At 38.7% G+C, this 23073-nt stretch overlaps 1 protein-coding gene across 3 annotated transcripts in view; it reads left to right on the top strand.

The window, feature by feature from the left end:
* The window catches only part of gria4b (glutamate receptor, ionotropic, AMPA 4b), a 141465-nt gene that overhangs the window by 80934 nt on the left and 37458 nt on the right, over nucleotides 1-23073 (top strand). For 2 of the 3 annotated variants that reach the window (XM_042431021.1, XM_042431023.1), the window contains 5 exons: nucleotides 4200-4253; nucleotides 5725-5883; nucleotides 9719-9886; nucleotides 11033-11137; nucleotides 13368-13478. In XM_042431021.1, coding sequence (XP_042286955.1) covers nucleotides 4200-4253; nucleotides 5725-5883; nucleotides 9719-9886; nucleotides 11033-11137; nucleotides 13368-13478 — 597 coding nt within the window. Of the gene's footprint in view, nucleotides 1-4199; nucleotides 4254-5724; nucleotides 5884-9718; nucleotides 9887-11032; nucleotides 11138-13367; nucleotides 13479-14623; nucleotides 15243-23073 lie in introns of those variants that run through there. The other variant, XM_042431022.1, reaches the window with a different exon arrangement.

The raw sequence follows: 23073 nt of genomic DNA, 5'->3' as shown, positions 1-23073 counted from the left end.
AGGTTTCCAGGGAAATCATATGACACTCTAGAGGCCACTATTTCTAATGGTGGAGAGAATATTTGTTCTTTAATTGTGTTGCTTTCTGTGTACCTACAATCTAAAACTCTTTATACTGTAGGAGCACCATAAGATCAGCAATATCAGCTACATCATTGAATTTTCGCTCCCCTCTTCTAAAATGCACTGACAGTTGCTTTCAGTATCGCAGAAACTAAAGTTTATACTGTTCACAGTTACTCGATGTTTGTTTCACTGTTTTTTTGAGTGTGTTTGTGCTAATTAGAAAGTTTTGAACTTGAAAGCAGTCTGTTCTGATCTCCAGTGGTGTTAGTTGGCATAAACACACTCAGAATATGATGTACGCCTTCATCCCTCCATCTTTCCCCGGGGCAACTGGTGTCTCTGTAATTGTTCAATTATTCAGGAAATCTCCACTCCGACATCTGTCATAGTTCTAACAATTTACTTTGCAGATGTGTGTGTATGTGTGTGTAAGTCTCTTTGTCCCACAGAGAGGCAGACTTCCCGCTACATCCTTGCTTGATGCCAGTGCACATAACATCTCACAAGTAGACGTGATGGACTCTGTCATAGTTAGAGCTTGTGGGATGACGCACTGTTATGCGGTCAGAGTTACTGCCAAATACAGTACATACAAACATCTATTTTAGCCTGTATTCATTCTAACTGTCATCCTGTTCATATATAATTATCTTGCCAAATTATCCTGATCCAAGACAAGGATTTGAATACATAATTGGGCCTCATTAGCTGCTTCTCAACAGCACGGTCAGTATATACGAAGGCTTGTAAACAGCCAGATGTTGCTTTGAATGTCAGAAAATGTTATCTCTGAAAGCAAAGCTTTTTCATTTACAGATGGAAATGTACTTTGCTGGCAGCTAAATTACAAGTTGTACAAAATGTACCATAGCTGCAATAGCCCAAGAGCTGTCAAAGTTAACTAAATTTCACCAAAAAGTTAGTGTGAAGCTCCTTTCAGACATGCACCTCGTTACGTAAATGCAATTTTATTTGTTGGTCTCATGTCCAAGTAAGCACTCAAATCGCTTTTACATAAAAGTCACAAGGGTATTTTTATTAGATTTGACCTTATAACATTTCCATTACACTTCCAGTTGAATGTCACATTAATGTAAAGACCACAACAGCAAAGGTAAAATATGCAAAGAAAGAGATTACATGCACGTCTTGATCCACTTTCTAAAGAGCAATTTGATAAATCCATCTCTTAATTATCATTTATTTTGCCAAAATAAAACCAATCAGCAGATGTTCAGAAGATTCCTCTCATGGCAGATCATATGAAAATATATTTATGAAACTCTTGTTCAACCACATTAATGATCTGACCAGTACTCCCTCCCTAAACTTTCAGTTTTCATTAATGCCAACTGCATGCATAGAACTATGAATATCCAGCAGCTTCTATGCAGCATGTCAGAAAAAAGTCCCAACTTAACGTGTCATCATTCTTTGCTTGTACACTGTTGTATTTTGTAAAACCAGACAGCAAAAATCTATGATAAATGATAAAATTCATGAGAAGATATTTTAGTCTCACTGTTAGAAAAGAGGTGGTCCCAAAAACCCAACAACATTCGTTTTAAAATCCATCACTGATGCAGCCTGTGAGAGAACTGAGAACACTCTTCTTCCCTTGATATCTTTACTTTCAAAGTTGTTCTCCAGCAGTGCCACCTCTCCCTCTCGCACCAGGGAGCGAATACTGCAGCTTTGTGGCTCTTCTGTCATGTCTGAATAAAAACATCACATTTATGTAAAAAAACATCACTCTCACAGATAAATGAAAATATTGTTATTGTCACACATTCCATGTCTAAAAAGGGCTCATGTGGTTGAATTTTAGTGATGCGCGAATCATGAATGAATTGTTTGAATCAAACAACTCTTTTTACTAACTCAGGAGTTACAAGTCCTCGTCTCCACTAACGACATATGTGTCATTATTGTGCAATTCTCATATTAACTGTATTTGTGTGGGTTTATCAAGTTAATTACTGTATTAACCTAGCCTTGTGAGAAAAGCAACCACTTTGGCCCTTGTTTTCAGTACTACACAGTGCCCTGAGCTGAAGGTCTAACCCTAAATCACTCACTCAATCACCCACAAGTTCCATGTCACAGTCAGAAACCATCCATGAATTTTAATTTGTACTTTTTTAGCAGTCAAGTCAATTTATTTTATTTATATGGCACCAAATCCCAACAGAAGTTATCTCAGGGCACTTTTCACATCAAGCAGGTCTAGACCGTACTCTTTAATTTAAAGAGGCCCAACATTCCCCCATGAGCAAGCACTTGGCAACAGTGGCAAGGAAAAACTCCCCTTTAACGAAAGAAACCTCGAGCAGAACGGGGCTCTAAGTGGGCGGCCATCTGCCTCGACCGGTTGGGTTGAGAGAGAAGAAGGGAAAGAGGGGAGAGAGAGACACAGAGAAGCACAGCAACAACAATAATAACAATAACAACAATAATAACAATAGAAGGTGCCAAGTAAGTAGCATGCATTAATGGGACATGAATGTGTGCAGGTGGAGAGGGAAAGCAGAAAAGAGGAGCTCAGTGCATCATGGGAAGTCCCCCAGCAGTCTAGGCCTATAGCAGCATAATTAGGGGATGTTCCAAGGCGAGCCTGGCTGGCCATAACTATAAACTTTAACAAAAAGGAAAGTTTTAAGCCTACTCTTAAATGCAGAGAGGGTGTCTGCCTCCTGGACCAAAACTAGAAGATGGTTCCACAGGAGAGGAGCCTGATAGTTGAAGGCTCTGATTCCCATTCTACTTTTGGCGACTGTAGGAACCACATGTAGGCCTGCATGCTGGGAGCACAGTGCTCTAGTGGGGTAATAGGGTACTGTAAGCTCTTTAAGATATGATGGTGCCTGACCATTAAGGGCTTTATAGGTGAGGAGAAAGATTTTCAATTATATTCTGGATTTACAGGGAGAAAGTGCAGAGAAGCTAATATGGGAGAAATAGTTCTTCTAAGTACACAATTAGCTGCATTCTGAACCAACTGGAGAGTCTTTAGAGACTTGTTAGAGCAGCCTGATAAAAAGAAATTGCAATAATCCAGCCTGGAAGTAACAAATGTGTGGACTAGTTTTTCTGCATCTGATGTGCCTGATTTTTGCAATGTTGCATAGGTGAAAAAAGGCAGTCTTTGAAATTTAAAGTAGTATTTTACTTCTTCCTGATTGTGATTGATCAATCATGAAACAGTCTAATATATTGACTATCACCTCTATTGAATTTTACTTGACTTTAATAACCATAAAACATACAGTATGTAGTAAGATAAGTAGACTCAACACATTATGCTCATGTTCCTCAAACTATCAACCCTGTTATTTTTCTAGTAGAACAGTCAAAAAAATTGAAAATGCCTTCCTTTGAGGAAACATCTCTTTTAAGGAATTTCATAAAACTTGTTTTTTATTTTCAGTTTCAGTTTCAAGAATCCATACCCAGCAATTTAAAATATAGTGTCTTTGTTACTTATCCACAGTATCACTGTGAAGAGTTGTGATTGAAACTACTTTCTACTGAAGAAATAGTCCCTACTGGGTGAACTGACCCATTAATACAAGCAAATTTACTTATTTCCAACATCTCGGAAGTGTGGATTGGATGCTAATCTCTGCAACAGCTCCATGTTGATAGTCATATTGATATATTGGATGTATTTTCATATATTAATCTTACAAATTGCAGATTTTTCATAACCTTGTGCTCAGGTCTTGTCAGCATCAAAGCTATCAGGAAATTATTCAAAGCATATTTTTTTCAGTTTAATTCACGCCCTTATTAACTGGTTGTCCAGTGGGATTTCCCAGCAGATGTCTGCTTTCAAAATCAGTTTTTATCACTAAGATGCAGCTCTGTGGTGTGTGTGTGTGTGTGTTGTGTAAGGGTGTCTAGAAGCATTGATATGTCTTTGAAAGCATGAAGTGTTTACTTCCGCGGTGAGATACTGACATGACTGCCTGCTCATTTGTTTAGACGTCCGATCTTCTACGGATTAAAACCGACGGTCCCATTGTGTCAAGACACGCACACTTGCCTGTCATATGCATCATATAAAGTAATTAATATATGCTATGCTGTAATCCAGTCACATTAACGTTGAGCTCTGTTCCGCCTCCTTGCAGATCGTCAGCGTCGGAAAACACGTCAAAGGCTACCATTACATCATGGCCAACCTGGTGAGATGAAATCCACTCTTCTTTTCACAGTGTCTTTGCTTTCTATTTGTTTACTTTTTCTTCTTGTTATATCTGTTCCACCTCATCTTTCTCTTGCATATCTGCTTAATACCGCCGTCCCGTAATTTCAGTCCATTTGTTAAAATTGTGTGTGGTATTGATGGGTAGACTGTATCCCAGTATCTTTAAATGGCTGGCTATAAAAGCAGATGAGATGAATTCACTGATACAGAACCAAAGGGATGGATCAACCTACCGAAACTGGCATCCCTTTATGGAAGAAAATGAATTACTTTGAAAACCATCTGAATCTACAGTATGGACATCTGAACATGTCAGCCAATGAGGCATTCATAAATTTATGACTAAGAATCCAAATGTCCAGACTTCCTTGCACTAGCAGACTTAACAGGCGTGTTAACGGCAAGTCCACAAGTGCAGAGGGCTGTCCAAATCATTTATCTAGTCCACAAGGGGGGTTTAGACACTTTCCTCTGACTTCCAGAAAATACATTTGGGATGTAGACCTTGCCAGACGTCACTCATGAGATTATTCATAAAGAAAAGCCTGAAGTATGTACATGTGACGATGTAAAAACAAAGGAATGATAATAATATAAATTATATTATATAATATATAATAATAATAATAATAAAGCTCAAATGATTAGTTGATTAATCAATTTGTTGATCTGCAAGAAAATAAAACTTTATAATAGTATACTAATAAATATAACTATACTAGCAATTGATTAACCTAAGTCATTTTTCAAGCAGAAATGACAATGTGTTGTTTCCACTCTCTCAAATGTGACGATTTGCTAATTTTCTTTGTCTTAAATTACAGTAAAGTGAACATCTCTGGGATTTTGGATTATTGGCTGATCAAACTGCAATTTGAATATGTCACTTTTGGCTCTTTTAATATTGTGATGAACATTTTTATTGTGATGTTTCATAGGTCAAATGACAAAAAATAATTGGCAGATTAATCGATAATGATAATAATTTTTAGTTGCAGACGTAAATAATAATAATAATAATTCCCAGATAATGAAAGAAAGGAGAAAGGTTTACTGTGCATACCAACCTTTACCTACTTTATTTATCCTACACTGTGTAAAGCAGCAGAACCTGCACCAGTCTTAGTCTGCAGCATTTTACCCAAGTTCACCAACTGGAGTAAACATTTTCCAGGAGCGTGATATATAGTGTGATGGTCCTGATTAAGGGCTAAAGAGGATTTAGACCCATTTTTCAGCTGCTCTTATTCACCTCATGTATATAGCGTAAATCAATCACAGTTCAGTGCTAGCCAGCTGTGAGCGTCCTGGCTAAAAAAAAGTCCTCCTTACCTATTACACTTAAAAGAATACCTCTGCCTTCAATGTTCTTGCTGTCACTACCTTGTTTCTTTCTTCCATTGCAAGACTCAGTCTATGACCACTTTCTCTGCTTGTTGCCCCTCAAGGGTTTCAAGGACATCAACCTGGAGCGCTTCATGCATGGTGGAGCCAATGTGACAGGCTTCCAGCTGGTCGACTTCAGCAACCCCATGGTTATCAAACTGATGCAGCGCTGGAACAAGCTGGATCAGAGGGAGTACCCTGGCTCGGATGCCCCTCCAAAGGTACATCATGTCAAAAACAGGAATAAGATCAATGTTTATCTTATTGTGATTGGGTAGAGCAGGAACCCTTCTGAAAACCCCTTGGTGGTGGATTCAGAGGGTTGGATGATAATCAAATCCAAAAACACATATGAAGCAAAAACAGACATTGTGAAAAGGATAAAGTGAATTTAGTTGCAGCAATATGGATTTTCAAATTTAAATGACATACACAGAAACCAACAGGTTTCTGTGTATGTCCTGGATGGTGGGAAATCTTAAATCTTAAACTGATGGCTTGTGTTTGAAGAAAAGGGTGCAATCATGTAAATTTCATGCTATTTGTAGTTGATGGTCTAAAACATGCAAAACCTTTAAAGGATATGGCTCGTGATTTTCTATGCAGCACTGTGGCTCATTGATATGTTTTTAATAGTTTTTGAACAACAGCGGAGGTCTACGGCACAGAGGAATAAGATATATCTGGTTTTGTATACACAGATGATACTTGTAGGTAGATCAGTTCATTGTCAGTTTGGCTCTACACATGAGATTTGTTGACAATATGAAAAATATAGAAAATCACCATCTTTACCCTTTAATGAGCCCTCTGGGGTGTAACATTTAAAAAAAACAAATGGGATACAAAGAAAGAGAATATAAGTAAGGACAGTGCCAGATAAAATGAAAAGTCTATGAATATATAGCAGCATGTTTGCACGGTGTGCAGAACAACAACAGCAGAGCACACAGAGACAGAAATATACAGAAAACACTGGCTTGGTGCAGAAACTAAAAAATAGCATATTGTGACAAAACACAATCATGAGCATGTAAATACAAGGAACAGGCATCGACATCATCATCATCAGCAGCAGCAGCAGCGATTTGCTCGGCTCCATCCACCGCTGTCATATGCAGTGATGTGACAGACTGACCCACTTTACATTTTTTTCAGCCACGCAGATTGTAAATGGCACTGGGGCAAGAAGGCATCACGCCACGGTGGTCAGCAAACCTCTTGCCCCGAGCAAATCTGTGTGTTGCACAAAGATTTCTATTTTAAAAACCTGATGCAGTGGAGTGGAAATGGTGTGAGTCAAGCAGAGTGTAGTATGTGTGTCTGATGGATTGGGGTGGTTCAAATTAAAAGTTTACACCACAGGGTGATATTACATGACATTATGTGTATGTGTGTGTGTGTGTGTGTGTGTGTGTGTGTGTGTGTGTGTGTATGTGCGTGCGTGTGTGTGTGTGTGCTTATCCCCACTCCATTTCTTGATAAATTGCTCTCTCTCCTGGAAATCCACTCAGACTAAATTACTCTGCTCCCCACCAAGTTTGTCCACAGCCTGAGTCACAGTTAGCCTTTCTTTCTTCTAATATATTAGCACAACCGGTGAGTTGGGCCTTCTTCCGACATGTTTACTCGCTTTGCAATGACAATCGTGTTTAAAGGGTCCAGGAATCAACAGGGAGTGAACTAATGAGATATTACTTAGCTGTGAATGATAGCAAGCTTTGTCATGACAAGGAGAGTTGTGAAGATACAGCAGTAGACCCCATTTACACCTGGTATAAACATTTGATCTGTATCTGGACATGTTATTTGGATAGTGACATCTGATCAGGGGTGTACGCATTTACAAGTGGTATTAATGAGCGTTCTTGTTATCTCATTTAGATATGTGATAGCTAAAGGCATACAAAGGCTACTTTTCGGTAGCCTCGCTAGCTAGGTGGACAATTAGAAGATAATCATAGTGGAGATGCTTGCTATTGCTAGTAGTAGCTAAACGTCCTGCGTCATTTACATGATCTGGTCCCTCAAGAGTCTCCTGAGGTGAGGAGAAGGTCTGTAACTAACTGTAAGATGTGGAATTAACAAACCTACCAACTTGTTGGGAGTCTTTTTCTCAAGCATGTGGTCACGCACACAGATTGTATTCAAACCTGGCATTTCAATGAGCCACACTGTTGCACTGGGTGACATGTTCCTTCACCACGAAGAGTTTGGTCACGTTAGTTTGTTTAGAAACAATTCCAAAGACTAATAAATGATCATGTTTTCAGTCTCCAGAGAGTAGTTCTGTGTAAGGCAGATGCCACTGAGCATGTGCAGGAACACAGTTCAGTTTACAGCTGTTTATAGCTTGTTGTGCTATGTATCACCTCTTGACCTCGTACTGAAGTTCTCTTAGAAATGAATGATGTAGTACAAAGTCAAGACGTTGTGATATGTAGCCTAAACTGAAAACGTGATCACTGTTATTAGTCTTTGGAGCCATTTCTAAACAAACTACTGTCACCAATGTTTTCGGGGCGAAGCACCCAGTGCAACTGTGGGACTCACTGACATGTTTTTAATAGTTTTTGGACAATAGAGGTCTACAGGACAGAGGAGTAAGATATACGTGAGTAGGATTGATTTGTTGTTGACAATAAGAAAACTATAGAAAATAGCAGCCTTATCCTTTAAGATAGTCAAGAACTAGACAGCTTTGTGCAACGGATGGATTTAAACCAAGTCTGTCTTTATGAAACCAGCCCCTGGTGTTGATCTCATTTACGGTTGCTTTCCTAGTTGGGAGAAACAATAAACCAATCAGGGCTTTGTAGGCAGTATTCCAGATGGGGATGTCAATTTGCTACATACTTAGCTAGCTACCTAGTAACATTCAACAAGCACAGATAAGATTGAGATCTAAGTCAATTTAGAGAACAAATAACAAGCCTTAAATCATCATATTTCTTCAATCATTGTGAAAACGTTAAATCAGATCTAGCTGCTGTCATTTGACCAACACTATTCATAAATTCCATGGAACAAATAAATCCAAAACCATCCCTCATTTCCCCTGTCAATGTCCATATCCTTGACAGCTTTGAGCAGACAGCAGCGAGTCTGTTAGTGAGTTTATCACATACCTCGATTGTTTCTGTCTATGTGTGTGTTACTTTGGGCAGCTTGTCAAAGAGGAACAGGGGGATAGAGTGCAGCAGTCTCCGTAGAGAGCCATAATGTCACAGTGAGCAGTGGGCTAATGAATAGGATTCACCCCCGGCCAGAGGCGAAGTTAATGAACTCCTGCTAGCCGGGATAATTAATGCCAGACTGCTACCCGGCTGGACAAAACACTCGCCCTTTTCCCTCTCTTTCCCCCCATTCCCTCTCCATCTTGATGCCTTTTCGTCATTCACTCAATTAGTTTTCTGCCACGCCAGAGGTGAGTTTTAGCAAAATGTATGGCTCATGAGGGATTTTTGCAGATTCAAATAATCAGAGGCTACACAGAGTCTTCAGGTCAAAGATAGATTAAGGGAAATTGGGAGGTTTATACTGTGGGGAATATGTTCTTCCCTTCTCTAGCTTCTCTTCCTTTGCATTCCCAGAAAATAATGAGCAGAGTAAAACTGCTGTCTCTCTGCAACAGTCAGGCCGTTAAGGCGTACTGCCTGGCCCTGCAGAAACTCAGCGCACTCTCAGAGGCAGCCTTTACTCAGATTGTTTTTAAGAAGATCTGACCGGCAAATATTGCAGAACATTTTGCCTGTCCAGCTAAATCAACATTTAATTGGCCTCATACCTTTTTTTCCACTATGTGTCCCCCAGCGCTGCATAAACCCAAAACAGAAATGAACAGCAGGGTGGCCTCCAGGTTATAAAGACTGTAATTTACAAATCACATGGTCCGTCCCCACTGGCTTTATATTTCCTTTTAATAAATCTAATAGGCCAGAGTTGAACCATAATTCCTACTGCAGTGATTTCATGTGATGTTGAGTTGTTTTTTTAGCTGAAGAAACCTGCACATAACCCAACTGTGCCCACATGCAGTCTCCTCCTGTCTCCCAGTACACCTCAGCGTTGACATATGATGGGGTGATGGTGATGGCCGAGGCCTTCAGGAACCTGCGCAGGCAAAAGGTGGACATTTCCAGAAGGGGGAACGCTGGTGACTGTCTTGCCAACCCTGCCGCCCCGTGGAATCAGGGCATCGACATGGAGCGTACTCTTAAACAGGTGAGAGAAACAGAGGGGTAAATAAAAAGAAATACGGGGTGTATGCTAACTAGCTGCAGACTGCTAAAGATTAAGACATCACACACTGATTTCACAACTTCCACCCTTTTCATTTGCTTGCAAAAACTCAAAAACAGAATTACAACTTGTCACTTTTACAGTTCTGCCTGAGAGCGGCAAACAAGATGCAGTGTGCTAATTAAATAGCTTTGTGTAAATAGACATATTTTTTAGCTTTGGACAGAGCTGTTTCCCCCTGTAGACTCCAGCTTCATACTTAATGCACCATGTCATTTTCTGGGAAAAAAAACCCCAAAAAGTCTTTCAAATCATGCTCAGAAAGAAAAGGATGATTGGTAACTCCATACTTATGCAGTCAGCTCAATCTGCTGGCTCGTGGTTTCCAAAATCAAAAAGGGAAAAGGGAAAAAGTAATAGCATTTTAAAAACTAGTTTTACACATGCCCATTTCACCAAATTTCCCCAACTTTAAGTATCACACTTGACTAAATTGTCACATTGATTGTCACTTTCTTTCTTGTTTTCCTCTTACTTATATTGATTGCTTAATTCTTCCTGTGACAAGTAACTTTTGAAACTGTGTTCCCAAGAAATAAATTTCTTGAAATAAGTTGTTTATTCAAGTCCCTGAAAAGAACATATTAATACCTTCAAGTGACAGAAGCCCTCAGTGGCTGTAGTAATTGTGACGGGAGCAAAAGAGGAAATCAGGTGACATTAATATATATTGACAAAGTCAGTGTAGGGAGGAGTGACAAAACACAACCATAGGAACACAGTTTCTTAAAAACCATGACTGTGATCATCCCCTAACCTTGACCACGTGGTTAATTTTGTAACCATGATGACGAAGGTTGCCTTACATTTAGGAAGTTGTTATTTTAACCCAAACCACAATCTTTCCCAAACCCTAACCCTAACCCCTAACCCTAACCCTAACCCTTCCCTAAACCTAACCAAGTGGTTTTTGTGCCTAAACCTAACCAGACCTTACCGACAGAGTTATCACATCATAAGACGCTCTGTAGTGAATGGAACAACAATGTATTTTGTCGTGAGGACAGCCGTTGTTAGCTGTGTTGTGTCATTGTGTGTATGTGTTTTTGTGCGCTCCTCTATGTACAGGTTCGGCTGCAGGGATTAACAGGTAATGTCCAGTTTGACCACTATGGCCGCAGGGTCAACTACACTATGGACGTGTTTGAACTGAAGAATAATGGACCCCGACGGGTAAAACATCACACCACACTGACTCCATTTGTGTATCAGATTAACATTTGTCAGTATTAATGTATGTTTTAACTTGCATAATATATTGTCTATATGCACACTGCTGTCATTTGAATTAACTTGGGGATGGGGCGATGCAGAATGTAGTGCAGCATTTTCTATTATCATAAGTATGTTGTAAACAAGCTTCAGGCTCTGCCAGCATTTCTGCTTCTGGTATAAGAGGATGGATGTCTGTACAGAGGGAAGATGAAATTCAGAGGAAAATGGGAAAAAGAGAGAGAGAACACTTGTGAGAGTGATGGCAAGAGGATAGAATGAAATAGAGAGCAATCAAGGTAGAGAGGCGGAGTAGAAGGAGGAGGAAGGAGAGAGGGGTTCCCATCAATCAAAAGCTGCTTTGGCCTGTCTTCCTGCACACAGCGAGGGTCCTGTCAGGACACAGTGTGTGTGTGCTTGTGTCTGTGTGTGGGTCACAGCATCTCTCCCACATTTTCCATGTTCCTCAATCATCTTGACGCCCCGGCACAGTGGAGGTACCATCCAATCACAGCTCTTCGCTCTCCCTGGCTTCCCACCAGCAGCGTCCAACCAGCAGCCAGCTGCTCGCTCAGCGCCGCCGCTCTCACTAACTTATTGTTGCTTATGCTCTCTGTCAAAGCTCCTATCTATTATAAGATCAATATATCAGTTTGACACAACATTTGCTTGCAGATATTGGCTTTTTATTAAGAATCATATATAGGCCAACCAGCACTGTGTACCTCCTCTTGACATTCTTTAGACAGAGGATGCTGATATTGTGAACACAACGTATCAAGTCTGTCCGTTCCAGTCAGTTAGTTTGACGCTGAAGGACTTCTGGAAGATGACAGTAATGTCAACTGAACGTGAAATTGCTTTTGAAGCAACACGACATGGATCGCAAAATCTGCATCTTACATGAAAGCTTTGTAGCTGAGGTTGAAAAAATTCAAGCACCACTTATTGTCTTTAAGTGGAATCATAGCATCATGTGATCATACTGTGATTTAAAAACATGAAGTACTTTACTGACTAAGTTGATAAGAAAAATGGGAATTAATGTTTAAAAGCAACCAGAACCAGACATTTCAGCATGAAAGTTTATTCGGACCTTGGAAATGGTAATTTGACAAAATGAGCTCTGAGGAAAGCTCTCAAATAGTCCTTAAATGAAGATTATTTTATTAAAACAAAAAACCATGAGTATGATGGCCACTCTTGGAGAAAAAAAATGAAATTTCATTAATATATTTGTGATATTTTGGGGGAAAAAATCATAAAATTAAGAGAATGAAGTCATTATATTTTCAGTAAAAAAGATGAAATATTATAAAATATAGTCAGATGGATAGTAATCCTCTGTCTTAAAAAACTGCTAAAATTAGGTATGAAACATGTTCTTTTATTTTTCAAGTCATGATGATTATCCTGATTTTGTTTGAGACCATATTACTCATTAGCCTTCCATCCAGCAAGTTAAACATGTTAACTCCTTCAAGCCATGGCAAGGAGTTATTATTCTTTTCTACCTTTTTGTCTTCAAAATTTCTTTGTCACGATTGGTTATAATGGCCTTCATATATGTCCCACAGTGTTGATCAGTTCCTCAACACATGCATCATGTCTGTCATACTGAAGTACAGGTGACACTGAGTAGACCAGATCTGATTTTTAATAGAAGCTTTACGTCATGTGCACAACTTCATGTATTGTGAGACCAGAAATAACTGATTCCAATTAAGGGGGGTGAATTACATACAGTAGCAGATTAGTGCCCCCATTCGGTCATTACACACAGATACGTTGGATTTTTCTGACTGGATCCTCAGTACAACCGGAAACAGGAAGTGGACGACGGGACCTCTGTTGTAAAAGAAATACTTTGTCTTGAAAGAAAAAAATCGAACTTTTTCCCTGAATGAAAAGTTGTTAACAATGATTATAATATTATTATATGACACTTTTTTCAACCCATTCCCTTCAAAATGTATTATTATTGCGGGCTTTGCAGTTCATGATCATATAGTTTCTTGACATTCATCATTTTTGGACCATTTCAAGCTTCACATCTTGGTCAGGATAACTGTCTACTCTAGGGTCACATAAGCAGGGAAGTTGTGCACACAGCATCATGCAGTAGATTAGCACATAGGCATGAATACATTCACATTTTGCGATAGAGTCTCATATTTTCTTTTCCCTGCAGATCGGCTACTGGAACGATGCAGACAAACTGGTGCTGATCCAGGACTCTCCGCTGCTTCCAAATGACACTTCTGGCATGGAGAACCGCACTGTTGTAGTTACCACCATCATGGTAAGAGACGGGCATGCGCTCACACACACACACACACTTATGCATGCACTCCTACTGTTAACAATTTGTAGTGCCAGAAGACTTTATTATCTGCTGTTGACTACACTGAACATAATACTTGAGGGATAATTATGCAGAGTCAAGTGGCTACACATCAAATACTACATTCACATCCTCAGCACTGACAGACCAATGACATTACATCGTTTTTTTCTGGGGCCCTTTACAGGTATTACTACAGTACTCATTCTACATTCTGATATTGTAGACAGTTATTGATGGTGGTGATAAACTTTGCAGTCCGTTGTGATCTCTCTAATCTGTCTTGTTTGATGCTGTATTTTATCACAGACGCAGACAATCTGTAGACATATTGTATGTGCAGAATATAAAATAGAGTTTGATACTTTTTTTTTTCAGAAAAACATTTTGAGCATTAAAGTTTTCGTGCCAGCCAGCTTGTCCACCATTTTGCAATGACACAGAATATTCTCAGTAGGAGAAAACCCTGACAAAAAGGTAGAAATGCCAATTATCCACTAATAGTAACATCAATAGACCAGAATATAAGAGTAGCAACAAGATATGTGGTGTGTGACAAAATTATCTCAACTCAAACATCCACTTATGTAACATTTTGTCACACATAACTCCTGAAACAGCATGACATCAAATTGATGATACCCTAGGATTTATAGCAAAAGTATTCAATCACACACCAACATTATTAATGAAGAGACTCTTAAAGAAAGAGGCTTTGTTTTATCACCTCAATTAAATTTTCAATAAAACATCATACAACTCCAGAACCAACTACCTTTAGTCACTCAGATTTTTATTGAACCAATAAACATCTCAAAAAGCAGCCAAAACAGCTCCTCAACCAGCGGCCCTTACTGAGATTTTTTTATTCTCATGAGCTCATAAAAGACTTCCATACAGCTATAAAATCAGTCAAAGCAAGAGTAGTTTTTATAAATGAAATGAATGGCCTTTGCATGACATGTGAATCTCTGGCTGTAACATTGACGCCGACATGGCTGACTAGAGTACAGCAGCCAGATGTTGAGCGTAGCAGCTGAGTGGAGGAGGGAAGGAGGTGGGAATGGAGAGTCACAGCTCAGCACAATCCTCCCTCTTTTCAGCCCCTGATGAGGAACCCCATTTTAAGAAACTGAGCCCCAGTTGGACGCAAGCAGGATATGAAAGCCCTTAATGGCAGAGTGATGGACACAACAACCCCAGCCAAAATGAAGCCCTAAAGACACTGGGCGAGAGGAGAGACACGCAACTATGTTAATGGACACCCTGTTCAGAAAACTGAACAAGAAATGGAGCCACTCAGAGCCATAATGGAGCCCCTCAAGAGGAGAATGAAATGCAAAAGGAGGGAAAAAAGACATTGTCTTTTTTAAGAACTTGTGGATGGACACTCATTGGGGCTAAAATGGGTCCTTAACTCCTAACAGCACAGCATCTGTTTACTAGCATAAACAAAGTACCGCTACCCCTGTTTCTGTGTGTTAGAATCATACATTTTCATTGCCGGTGTGTTTGTGTGGCCAATCACAGCTTGAATCTCATCTTGAGTTTGTAATTTTTCCAAAGATCTATGGACCCTGAGCTATAAAGTGAGGCGCTACCAGAATGTGAATATACATTATGTCTAAGTGACATCCTGCTTGCTTGGAAACCAACTACCTGCTCCACCCCACAGTACACTACACACTCAGAGGGCTCCCTGTGAGCTTTCAAACAGCTCAGAAAGACTAATGCTCTCATAATCATCCCAGTTCATATTCATCACGCCTTTACGCAGCATGATTTTATAGCTACATTGTGACGGCTGCCTTCCACGCCTGCTTTCAATGTTTGTTCGGCGTGTTCGTGAGAGTAATGTTGGTTTAGCGCAAACTTAATGAAGTGTCCTGGTGTTATATTACATTACGTCCTCTGTTTTAGGAACTTGTGTGGAGCAGTTTTAAAGGAGCGGTTCAAGATGTTGGGAAATGCATTTGTTTGTTATCAAACATCGGCTACTTCCCACCTGGTTTCAGTCTTTATGCTAAGCTAGGCTAATCACATCCCATGTGTACCCATGTGTACATCATGTACTGTAGGTAAAGCAGTGAAATTGATAGAGATTATAGATCAGTATCTCTTTTCCTCTTCAGGAACTTAAAGCCCCTAAAAACTTGGTTTCAAATCTTAATATCAAAACACCTAACCCTAATCCTTCTCCATGATATTAAATACACAAATAAATAAGCAAGAATTGAAGTCAAAGCTTATAGGTTTCATTTATTCCAAGTTTAGCACCCAAAAATACCACTGGGCTGCTTCATCTGGACTGTGTAGGTATGGTTTGATCTGATTTGATTAACAGTTCAGGCAACAAATCCACAACTGTCATCAGATTTTGATTCAGATATTGTTAAATCCTAATTCTAATCCTGCACATAAGTATGTGACATCACCTTTTTCCATTTGAGCCTCACCCACCTCAAAACAATAAAAATGGCACAGACAAAAACGTAAATTAAGAAACTTCTTTTGTAAAATAACCAACACTGTTCAAACTTTGGCAGATTATCTTGTGCTCATATAAGACCTCATTGCTCATAGAGAGAAAATATGTTTTTCATTTATTTTTCTTCTCATTACCAGAATTTTTAAGAACCTTGTGATGTTTTGGTACAAGGTCCATCCTTGTGTTTCAGATACACTTCATTAGAAAGGCTACAGTGGGACAGAGTATGTAATTTTTACTGTATTACCTGCTTGATAAGTGAGTACAGTAACCAGTTGTGGTTCGGACAGCAATAGAAGACGTGGCACTGATATTGTTGATATTGATTGATTGTCTTTCATGTTTACATGAACATGAGATACACATTTCAGGCACTGCTGGGCATTTATTTCTCTAAAATCTTGCTTCATCTTTTCAATTATTTCCCTACAGTGTTTTGTATCCCATTTTCTGCCAGAAGCTGCGTTAGTTGCAGTCGACCTTGTGTGGTATGATGTGGCAATACATCTGCTTGACCAGTTCCTGGAACTTGCATTTAGTATCACCTCCTGAGCAGTATAGAAATTTAGTTTCCCAAGGCAACAATGGCAACATGTTACGTTATATTAAGTTTCTGCAGTGGAAAACGGCTTAAATGGTATTCTTCTTAACTTTTTAAAAGACAAAAAATAAATTTTTGAGCGTCCTCTTCAACTCGTTTTGGTGCTAAAATAGTATCAAACAGACTCTTTTGGCCTATGGGGAGAAAACACCCACTGTGACTACAGTTGGTGAGAACTGGCAGTTGTTGGATGTTTTTCCCCCATCGGCCACAAGCGGCAGTATGAGTCCATTCCAGACACACACGAAAGCTTACTTTAACAAGCCGCACAAACATTTAGAGATTTATGCTTTAAGCTTACTTCAAATGATTGTCAGCTAAACCTCCCTACCTATGTTTAACTGTGCGTTTAACAAATAAGCTCTTGAATCTTGAATTTCTTGAGCAGTGCACAGCCACTTCCTCAAGCTTTTCAATGGGGGAGAATCTCAAAGGTAGAAGTCAGATAGCCACTGCTGCTTGTTAGCGCTCTGATAATGCTGCATGGTTAGTGGCTGCTACTAGCTTTTATTTGAACATTAGCTACCTTGCTTCACAGTTAGCTAAGTGATAGTGTTTCAGACTTAAAGACAAGACTGTTAGAACCCTAAATTTGTTAATAAATCTATCACATTCACCCTTAACTTTGGTTCGTATGAATGAATAGTTTTGCACCAACAACCTGATTTTCTTTCATCTGTATGATTTATATATTTATATATATTATATTTGTGTTGTTTTTTTTAAGTATCTCAGCATTTCTTGCTTCGGTGTTAACAGATAACATACTATGATGGCTCCAGTCATAACTGCTTAGAGGTTGGCACATCAACAGTATAGCCTCCATAGACAAGAAAGATGTTTGACTTTCATCTTATTGGCAGAACAAGGCTGAAAGCTTTGATAAAATGTGACTTGGATTCACACTCCTCCACTCCACTTTAAACGTAGCACACCATTAATCTGCCAGAGGGCAAGAAGTACAGACAAGATCTTGTTATAATTATGTTTTTCTTTAGCCTTGTTCCAGGAGTTCTGGGGGAGGAGGAAATGTTTGGATTTTGTAGACAGAGACCGCTTTGATACCCAAAATGCCTCCTGATGATGCAACTACAGTACAAAGCTGTGCTCGAAAAACACATCAGGCCTCATGCAAGAGCCACTTACACAGATTTGTCCTTAAATGGCACATACGAGTGATTCAAGAGAACTTCTATTCGCTGTTTTTTTTTTCTTTTTTGTATTTTGAATTACTTTTAGGCATGACTGAAATTCATCAATGAAGTTTAAATATGTCATTGCTATAAATTTACTAAGAGGCTCAACATCAGGTTTTTTGTTAAGATGTTATCGGCATAGAGGAAATGGAGTATGTTGGCATGACTGTTTATCTTTCTGAGTGCCGTAATAAAACCATTTCTAAATTTAGTTTATGTCTGCTGACGTCAAAAAGCAGGACCTGAAGCTCCAAGTTCTTCTTTCTACTCTTGGGTGACATTTTTGTGAATGAAAACTCCCCATAAATATAGCAATTTGGGGGTGTTAATTATGGTAATGAAGATATCTCACAAACATGCACCTTATGAACAGGTGACATTCATCAAGGTGAACATTTTTATGAAAAATGTGTGCAGTTAAGAGAACTTGGAGCACTTGTACGAGCAAACCTGATGAAAACAGTACAATCGATTTTGGATAAGAATACAAAAATGTTGTTGCATGAAGCCCATTTAATTGTGCAAATTCAGAAAAAAAGAGACAAACAAAACACAGCAATTATTCTTTGTAAAATAAATTGATTTGTGCAATTCATACGTTGTGTGGTCCTGCAGAAAAAGAGTAGCATTTGTCCTGTTTCTTCACACATACAGTTTATATTCTAGTTTTCAGTTTTTGTTTACATTTATTGCTACCAGTAGCACACAGTCTGTACTGCAAGTGTACATGTGTATGAGGTTGAGGCTCAGCTATAACAATACTGGCCTTCATTAAAGCACCATGGTGATCTAAAACCCTTGACAAGGCTGTGATGTCCCTCTGCAGTAGCCAGTCAAGTGCACTTCATGTGAAAAAAGCCACAGTGGACATGCACTAATATTTTTCTCAAGTATGCTTTAAATCTGCTCCCCATTTTCAATGTCATACAATCACATTCAATCAAATGAAAACGTGATTAGTGCCTCAAGTGGCTACTGATGAATGAGACAGAAGAATTAGTCACTTACTGTACTGAGAAGTATTAATGTGTGTTTGCTTCTTAAAATTGTTGTTTTTGTTGTCAAGCAATTGTACAGTATGTACTATCACTCTGATGCTTTTTACTGTTCATCATTAAACAAACTGATGTGCTACAGATTACAGGCAGATGTACAGTAATTGTGTGTGTACCATGATGTACATACGTATGGATTTGTGACATCAAGTGTTCCTTGTAATGTGTGTGTGTGTGTGTGTGTGTGCTTTTAATGGCATGTTTAAGTAGTCTCATTAGGCAGTGAGTGAAGGAGTGTGGTTGTGATTATTGACCAGCCTGTCAGCCATGCTGGCCTTTGCTGCGAAGACCTCTGAACCACTGCTCTCTTCTCATGCCAGAAACACTGACTGCATCCTTTATCTCTGCCACTTTCTCTGCTCCTCCGGCTGCCAGCGCTGTCATACACCCTACCATCATAAATCATAGGGATTAGGGCTGCTTTCCCCTCTGATATACATCCAAAACATCTGCGAAAATCAATCTGTGAATGAAGTCTTCATAATTAAAATGGTCAAGACTCTTTAAAAGCACATCACACATTCCATTTTTTAGCTGTTGTTAAATAGAAAGTAGAATAGAACATGATAATGATTTGCCTAAGACAATTTATGCCACCATTTTATGTTATTATAGCATCTTTCAAATTATTCTGTTTGTTTTTCTCTGTAAAAAAAAAAAAGAGACAATTCCTGTGAAAATTGGTTCAGTCTGTGTGTTGCTTTTAGCCCGTTATTCTAAATGTCTTTGGGTCAGAGACATGACATTTTTAATCCTACACATCAGTGCTTGAAGACAAATTTGTTAACTCTTTCTTTTATAGGTGTGTAATTTCCTAATAATTTCACAGGAAGTTTCCTAGAAATGTAATTTTACACCATTAATTGGGAAAATAGGAATTTCCTTAAAAGAAAAGCTGTATTTAACCCATGTAAATATAAATTTAGTTAATGAATTTTTTTATACTAAATGTAGCAATTTATTTTATTTAATGATAAATATTATAATAGGATATTTTACAGAGAGGGTGTTGCAATTAAAGAATTGTTACGAATTAAGATTTGTGAACCCAAATATAATGAATCTACACTTACCAACTAAACCAACTTAACATTTTCTGTTTTTTCGTATAATTTGTACCAAATTGCACCACACACCCTTTAAAATGTTCTAAAAATTTATCGTAACTACCTGAAAATTGTTCAAGAAATTAGTATGTAAAATACAGGATTACCTTAGTTTATTATTCAGTTGTTACCTTTTTGTATTTTAATTCTCAATATATGTTCATACATTTTTTTTTTTTTGCATGTTCAACTGACTAAAAGACTCAAGTTTAGGCTTTCCAGGAAACTTCTTGAAACTTATTTGGAAATTATTAGTTGGTTAATGCAGCCTGGCTTTTAAGCTTTATGATTGTGTTATATTTATAATTATGTTTGTAATACCACAATGTGCAAAAGTACAGTATCTTTGTACAACTATTTTATAATTTGCTGATCAAATACATTTTAATTTACTTTGTATTAATGCGTCATAACCCACTTCAAGTAAAGAGAAAATGTTTTTGTTCTGTAATCTCTGCAAAGACTTGAGCTTAAGTGCCGTTCTTGTTAAAATTATGTCAATTACAGTAGTTTTAATTATGTGGACAGTTTTTGTGCAAGATAAGTTGTAAATCCTGTATTGCTTATATTTCTTGAAACTGCTAAATTGTGCCATCGTTATGTTGTACAGTAACATTTGTGCCTCAAGCTCAGCCCAGCATTTGAATTCTCTCCCTGCTGAGGAGTCTTTGGTTTACCTTGCTTTGGCCCGGGGCAATGTCAAGCAAACACATCTCAAGAATAAATTGCTCCCGTTCTCAATATGCAATAGGCTGCCTTACATGACAAAAGTAATTTGTTTGGAAACATGAGTGCAGAAACCAGACGCAGTTTACATTTAGATCACTTTCTTAGCAACAGCGAATCCAATGATTCATAACCTGCCGTTGGTCACAGTGCAGACTGATGTAGCCACCCCTGATTTCTTTAAATGTTCAAGTCGAGTCTGGCTTGTTTTAGGTATTAAGTCATTCACTCTGACTGCAGCTCATTTCTCACTTCCCTTCAGCTTTATGTCTGCCTCCGTTTCTGCTTAGTCATACTTTGCTTCCTTCTCTTTGAGTCTCTGTGCATCATACATCTACATTAACATTTTGATGATTTTTTTTTTGCCTGGCTAAACTGCAGTCTGTGCTGTGTATATCCAGCATGAGGCTGTCATCATGATTACACATGCATCCCTTCCTGTTGCTGTTCACTTACACGCAGCAAAAAATAAAAAAAAAACAGCATCTCCAAGCAGTGAGTTTAACATCAGGTTAAATACATTCAATTTAAAGCTGCACTATGCAATTTTTTTTACTTTAATGGACTTGATTTGAAGATTTTCTTGATTTGCTAGAAACCCCAGCTGTAACTTAATGAAATTGGCCTCAGATTGTAGTATGAGTGGAGGTTGTGGTGAGATTTAGCTGTTCTTGTTGATCACTTCCTGATTCCTGCCAATGAACCTGACATCACAATTTAAAGACACAATCTGCAGCTGGTGAAAACCACTGATTACACCCCAACTGTCACATCACAATACAGTCCATGCTCCCATTATAGCACATGGCTGCTGATCACGTGGACTTTTTTTGTTGAGGTGGAAAATGTGTTATACTATCAAATTATGGATTGAACTTTTAATTGACATAACCAGTTACACTATGTCATATCGGTGATATCATACTCTGTTGAGCTCTATGGGCGTTTTCAAACTTGTGTTGTTTAGTCTGGTTGAATCGGACTCTGGTTCATTTTCCTCCTTGGTAAGATTAGTTTGTTTGAACAATCGACCAAAACAATACAGTGAGACCCTTTAGAGACAGTGGTCTCATTCTGGTCAAAAACTAATTCTGGAGCGGTTTGTTTCCGATGGGAATGTGATCCGACCTCAATCTTATACAACAACAAGCCATATTCCGCAAGTTTGAGCAAAATGGCTTCTGTAACCAGGTGCGCTTTGGATAATGAGGTGCGATTGAGCAAAATCAGGAGTTAGAAGCAGCTATCCAGAAAATTATTCAAAGTCTGACATGGACTGGCAACAAAGTACGTTGTCTTCTTGATTTTGGCTGATATTTTCTAGCTTTAGGAAACATCACATGAAAACACTGAAGTGATCAAAATGTTCAGTCAGTAGCTGAAGAAGAGAGGATTTGACTGGTCCGCTGAACAGTGCCGTATTATAATTAAAAAACTGAAGCAACAGTACATAATGGAGAGAAGAAGCATGCTCTAACCATGGATGTATACCGGATACTGTATAGCTGTAGAGCTAGATACCGGACCAAAAATGGCGCCTAATCAGTCTGATAAGAATTGCTCGCCTGCCGCATACACAAAAAAAGTGTCTAGCTTCCGGGTTTCTTCTGGGGGTATGCAGCCCACTGAATATGCGCATTAGTGTTTCTCCCACTGGCCCTGCCCGCAAGTTCTTGCTTGGCACGTAGACTTTACATTGTGATGATCTCACAGTTTTTTAAATCGCTTTTCTCAGCTCAAGGAAAGTTTTCCAAATATAAAACCTCCATGGATCAAAAATTCATAATAGAAAGAGTCATAATTGTTGGAGGTGCAGTTCGAGGTGTCCTGACAACAGTTTTACAGATGTCTTTTACAGTGGTGGTCTATGGGGAAAATGCTTTTTGGGCCATAGGGAAATTTTTCGCTGCAATATTGCAAGTGGCCACTGGGAAAAATTGGAAGCAAGGCTGAGTGCCGGCGCCGGACGCAGCTCTTGTAATACATCCATGGCTCTAACTCAGAACACGGGACCTTCCTCCTGTGTTTAAGGTCTTGCTCCCGCCTCAAACACATCTGACTGATGAGCAGAATGAGCGTCCTCGAGTAACTTTTGTTGATCTATTTTAGTTTGCTTGAATTTTTTTCTGTTTGAAAAGAAACTGAACCAAGAGGAAAATGCAACAAGTTAACAACTCACCCACGGATTTTAACCAGAGCAAATGAAATATGGGTTTGAAAATGTCCTTACCGTCTGATTTTCTTGAGTTATTTGGAATTCCATCTTATTCTAATTAAAATCTTTAGTGCAGCTTTAAAATGTCATTCATAACTTAATGACAAAACAAATGTTTTTCATGTTCAATACTAAAATAAAATCCACTTCATGAACTGACTGAAAT

This window comes from Thunnus maccoyii, chromosome 13 (assembly GCF_910596095.1).
Source record: "Thunnus maccoyii chromosome 13, fThuMac1.1, whole genome shotgun sequence".
Classification (NCBI taxonomy): Eukaryota; Metazoa; Chordata; class Actinopteri; order Scombriformes; family Scombridae; genus Thunnus; species Thunnus maccoyii.
The sequence above is the reverse complement of the archived record's forward strand: the minus strand, read 5'-3'. Positions and strand labels throughout refer to the sequence as shown.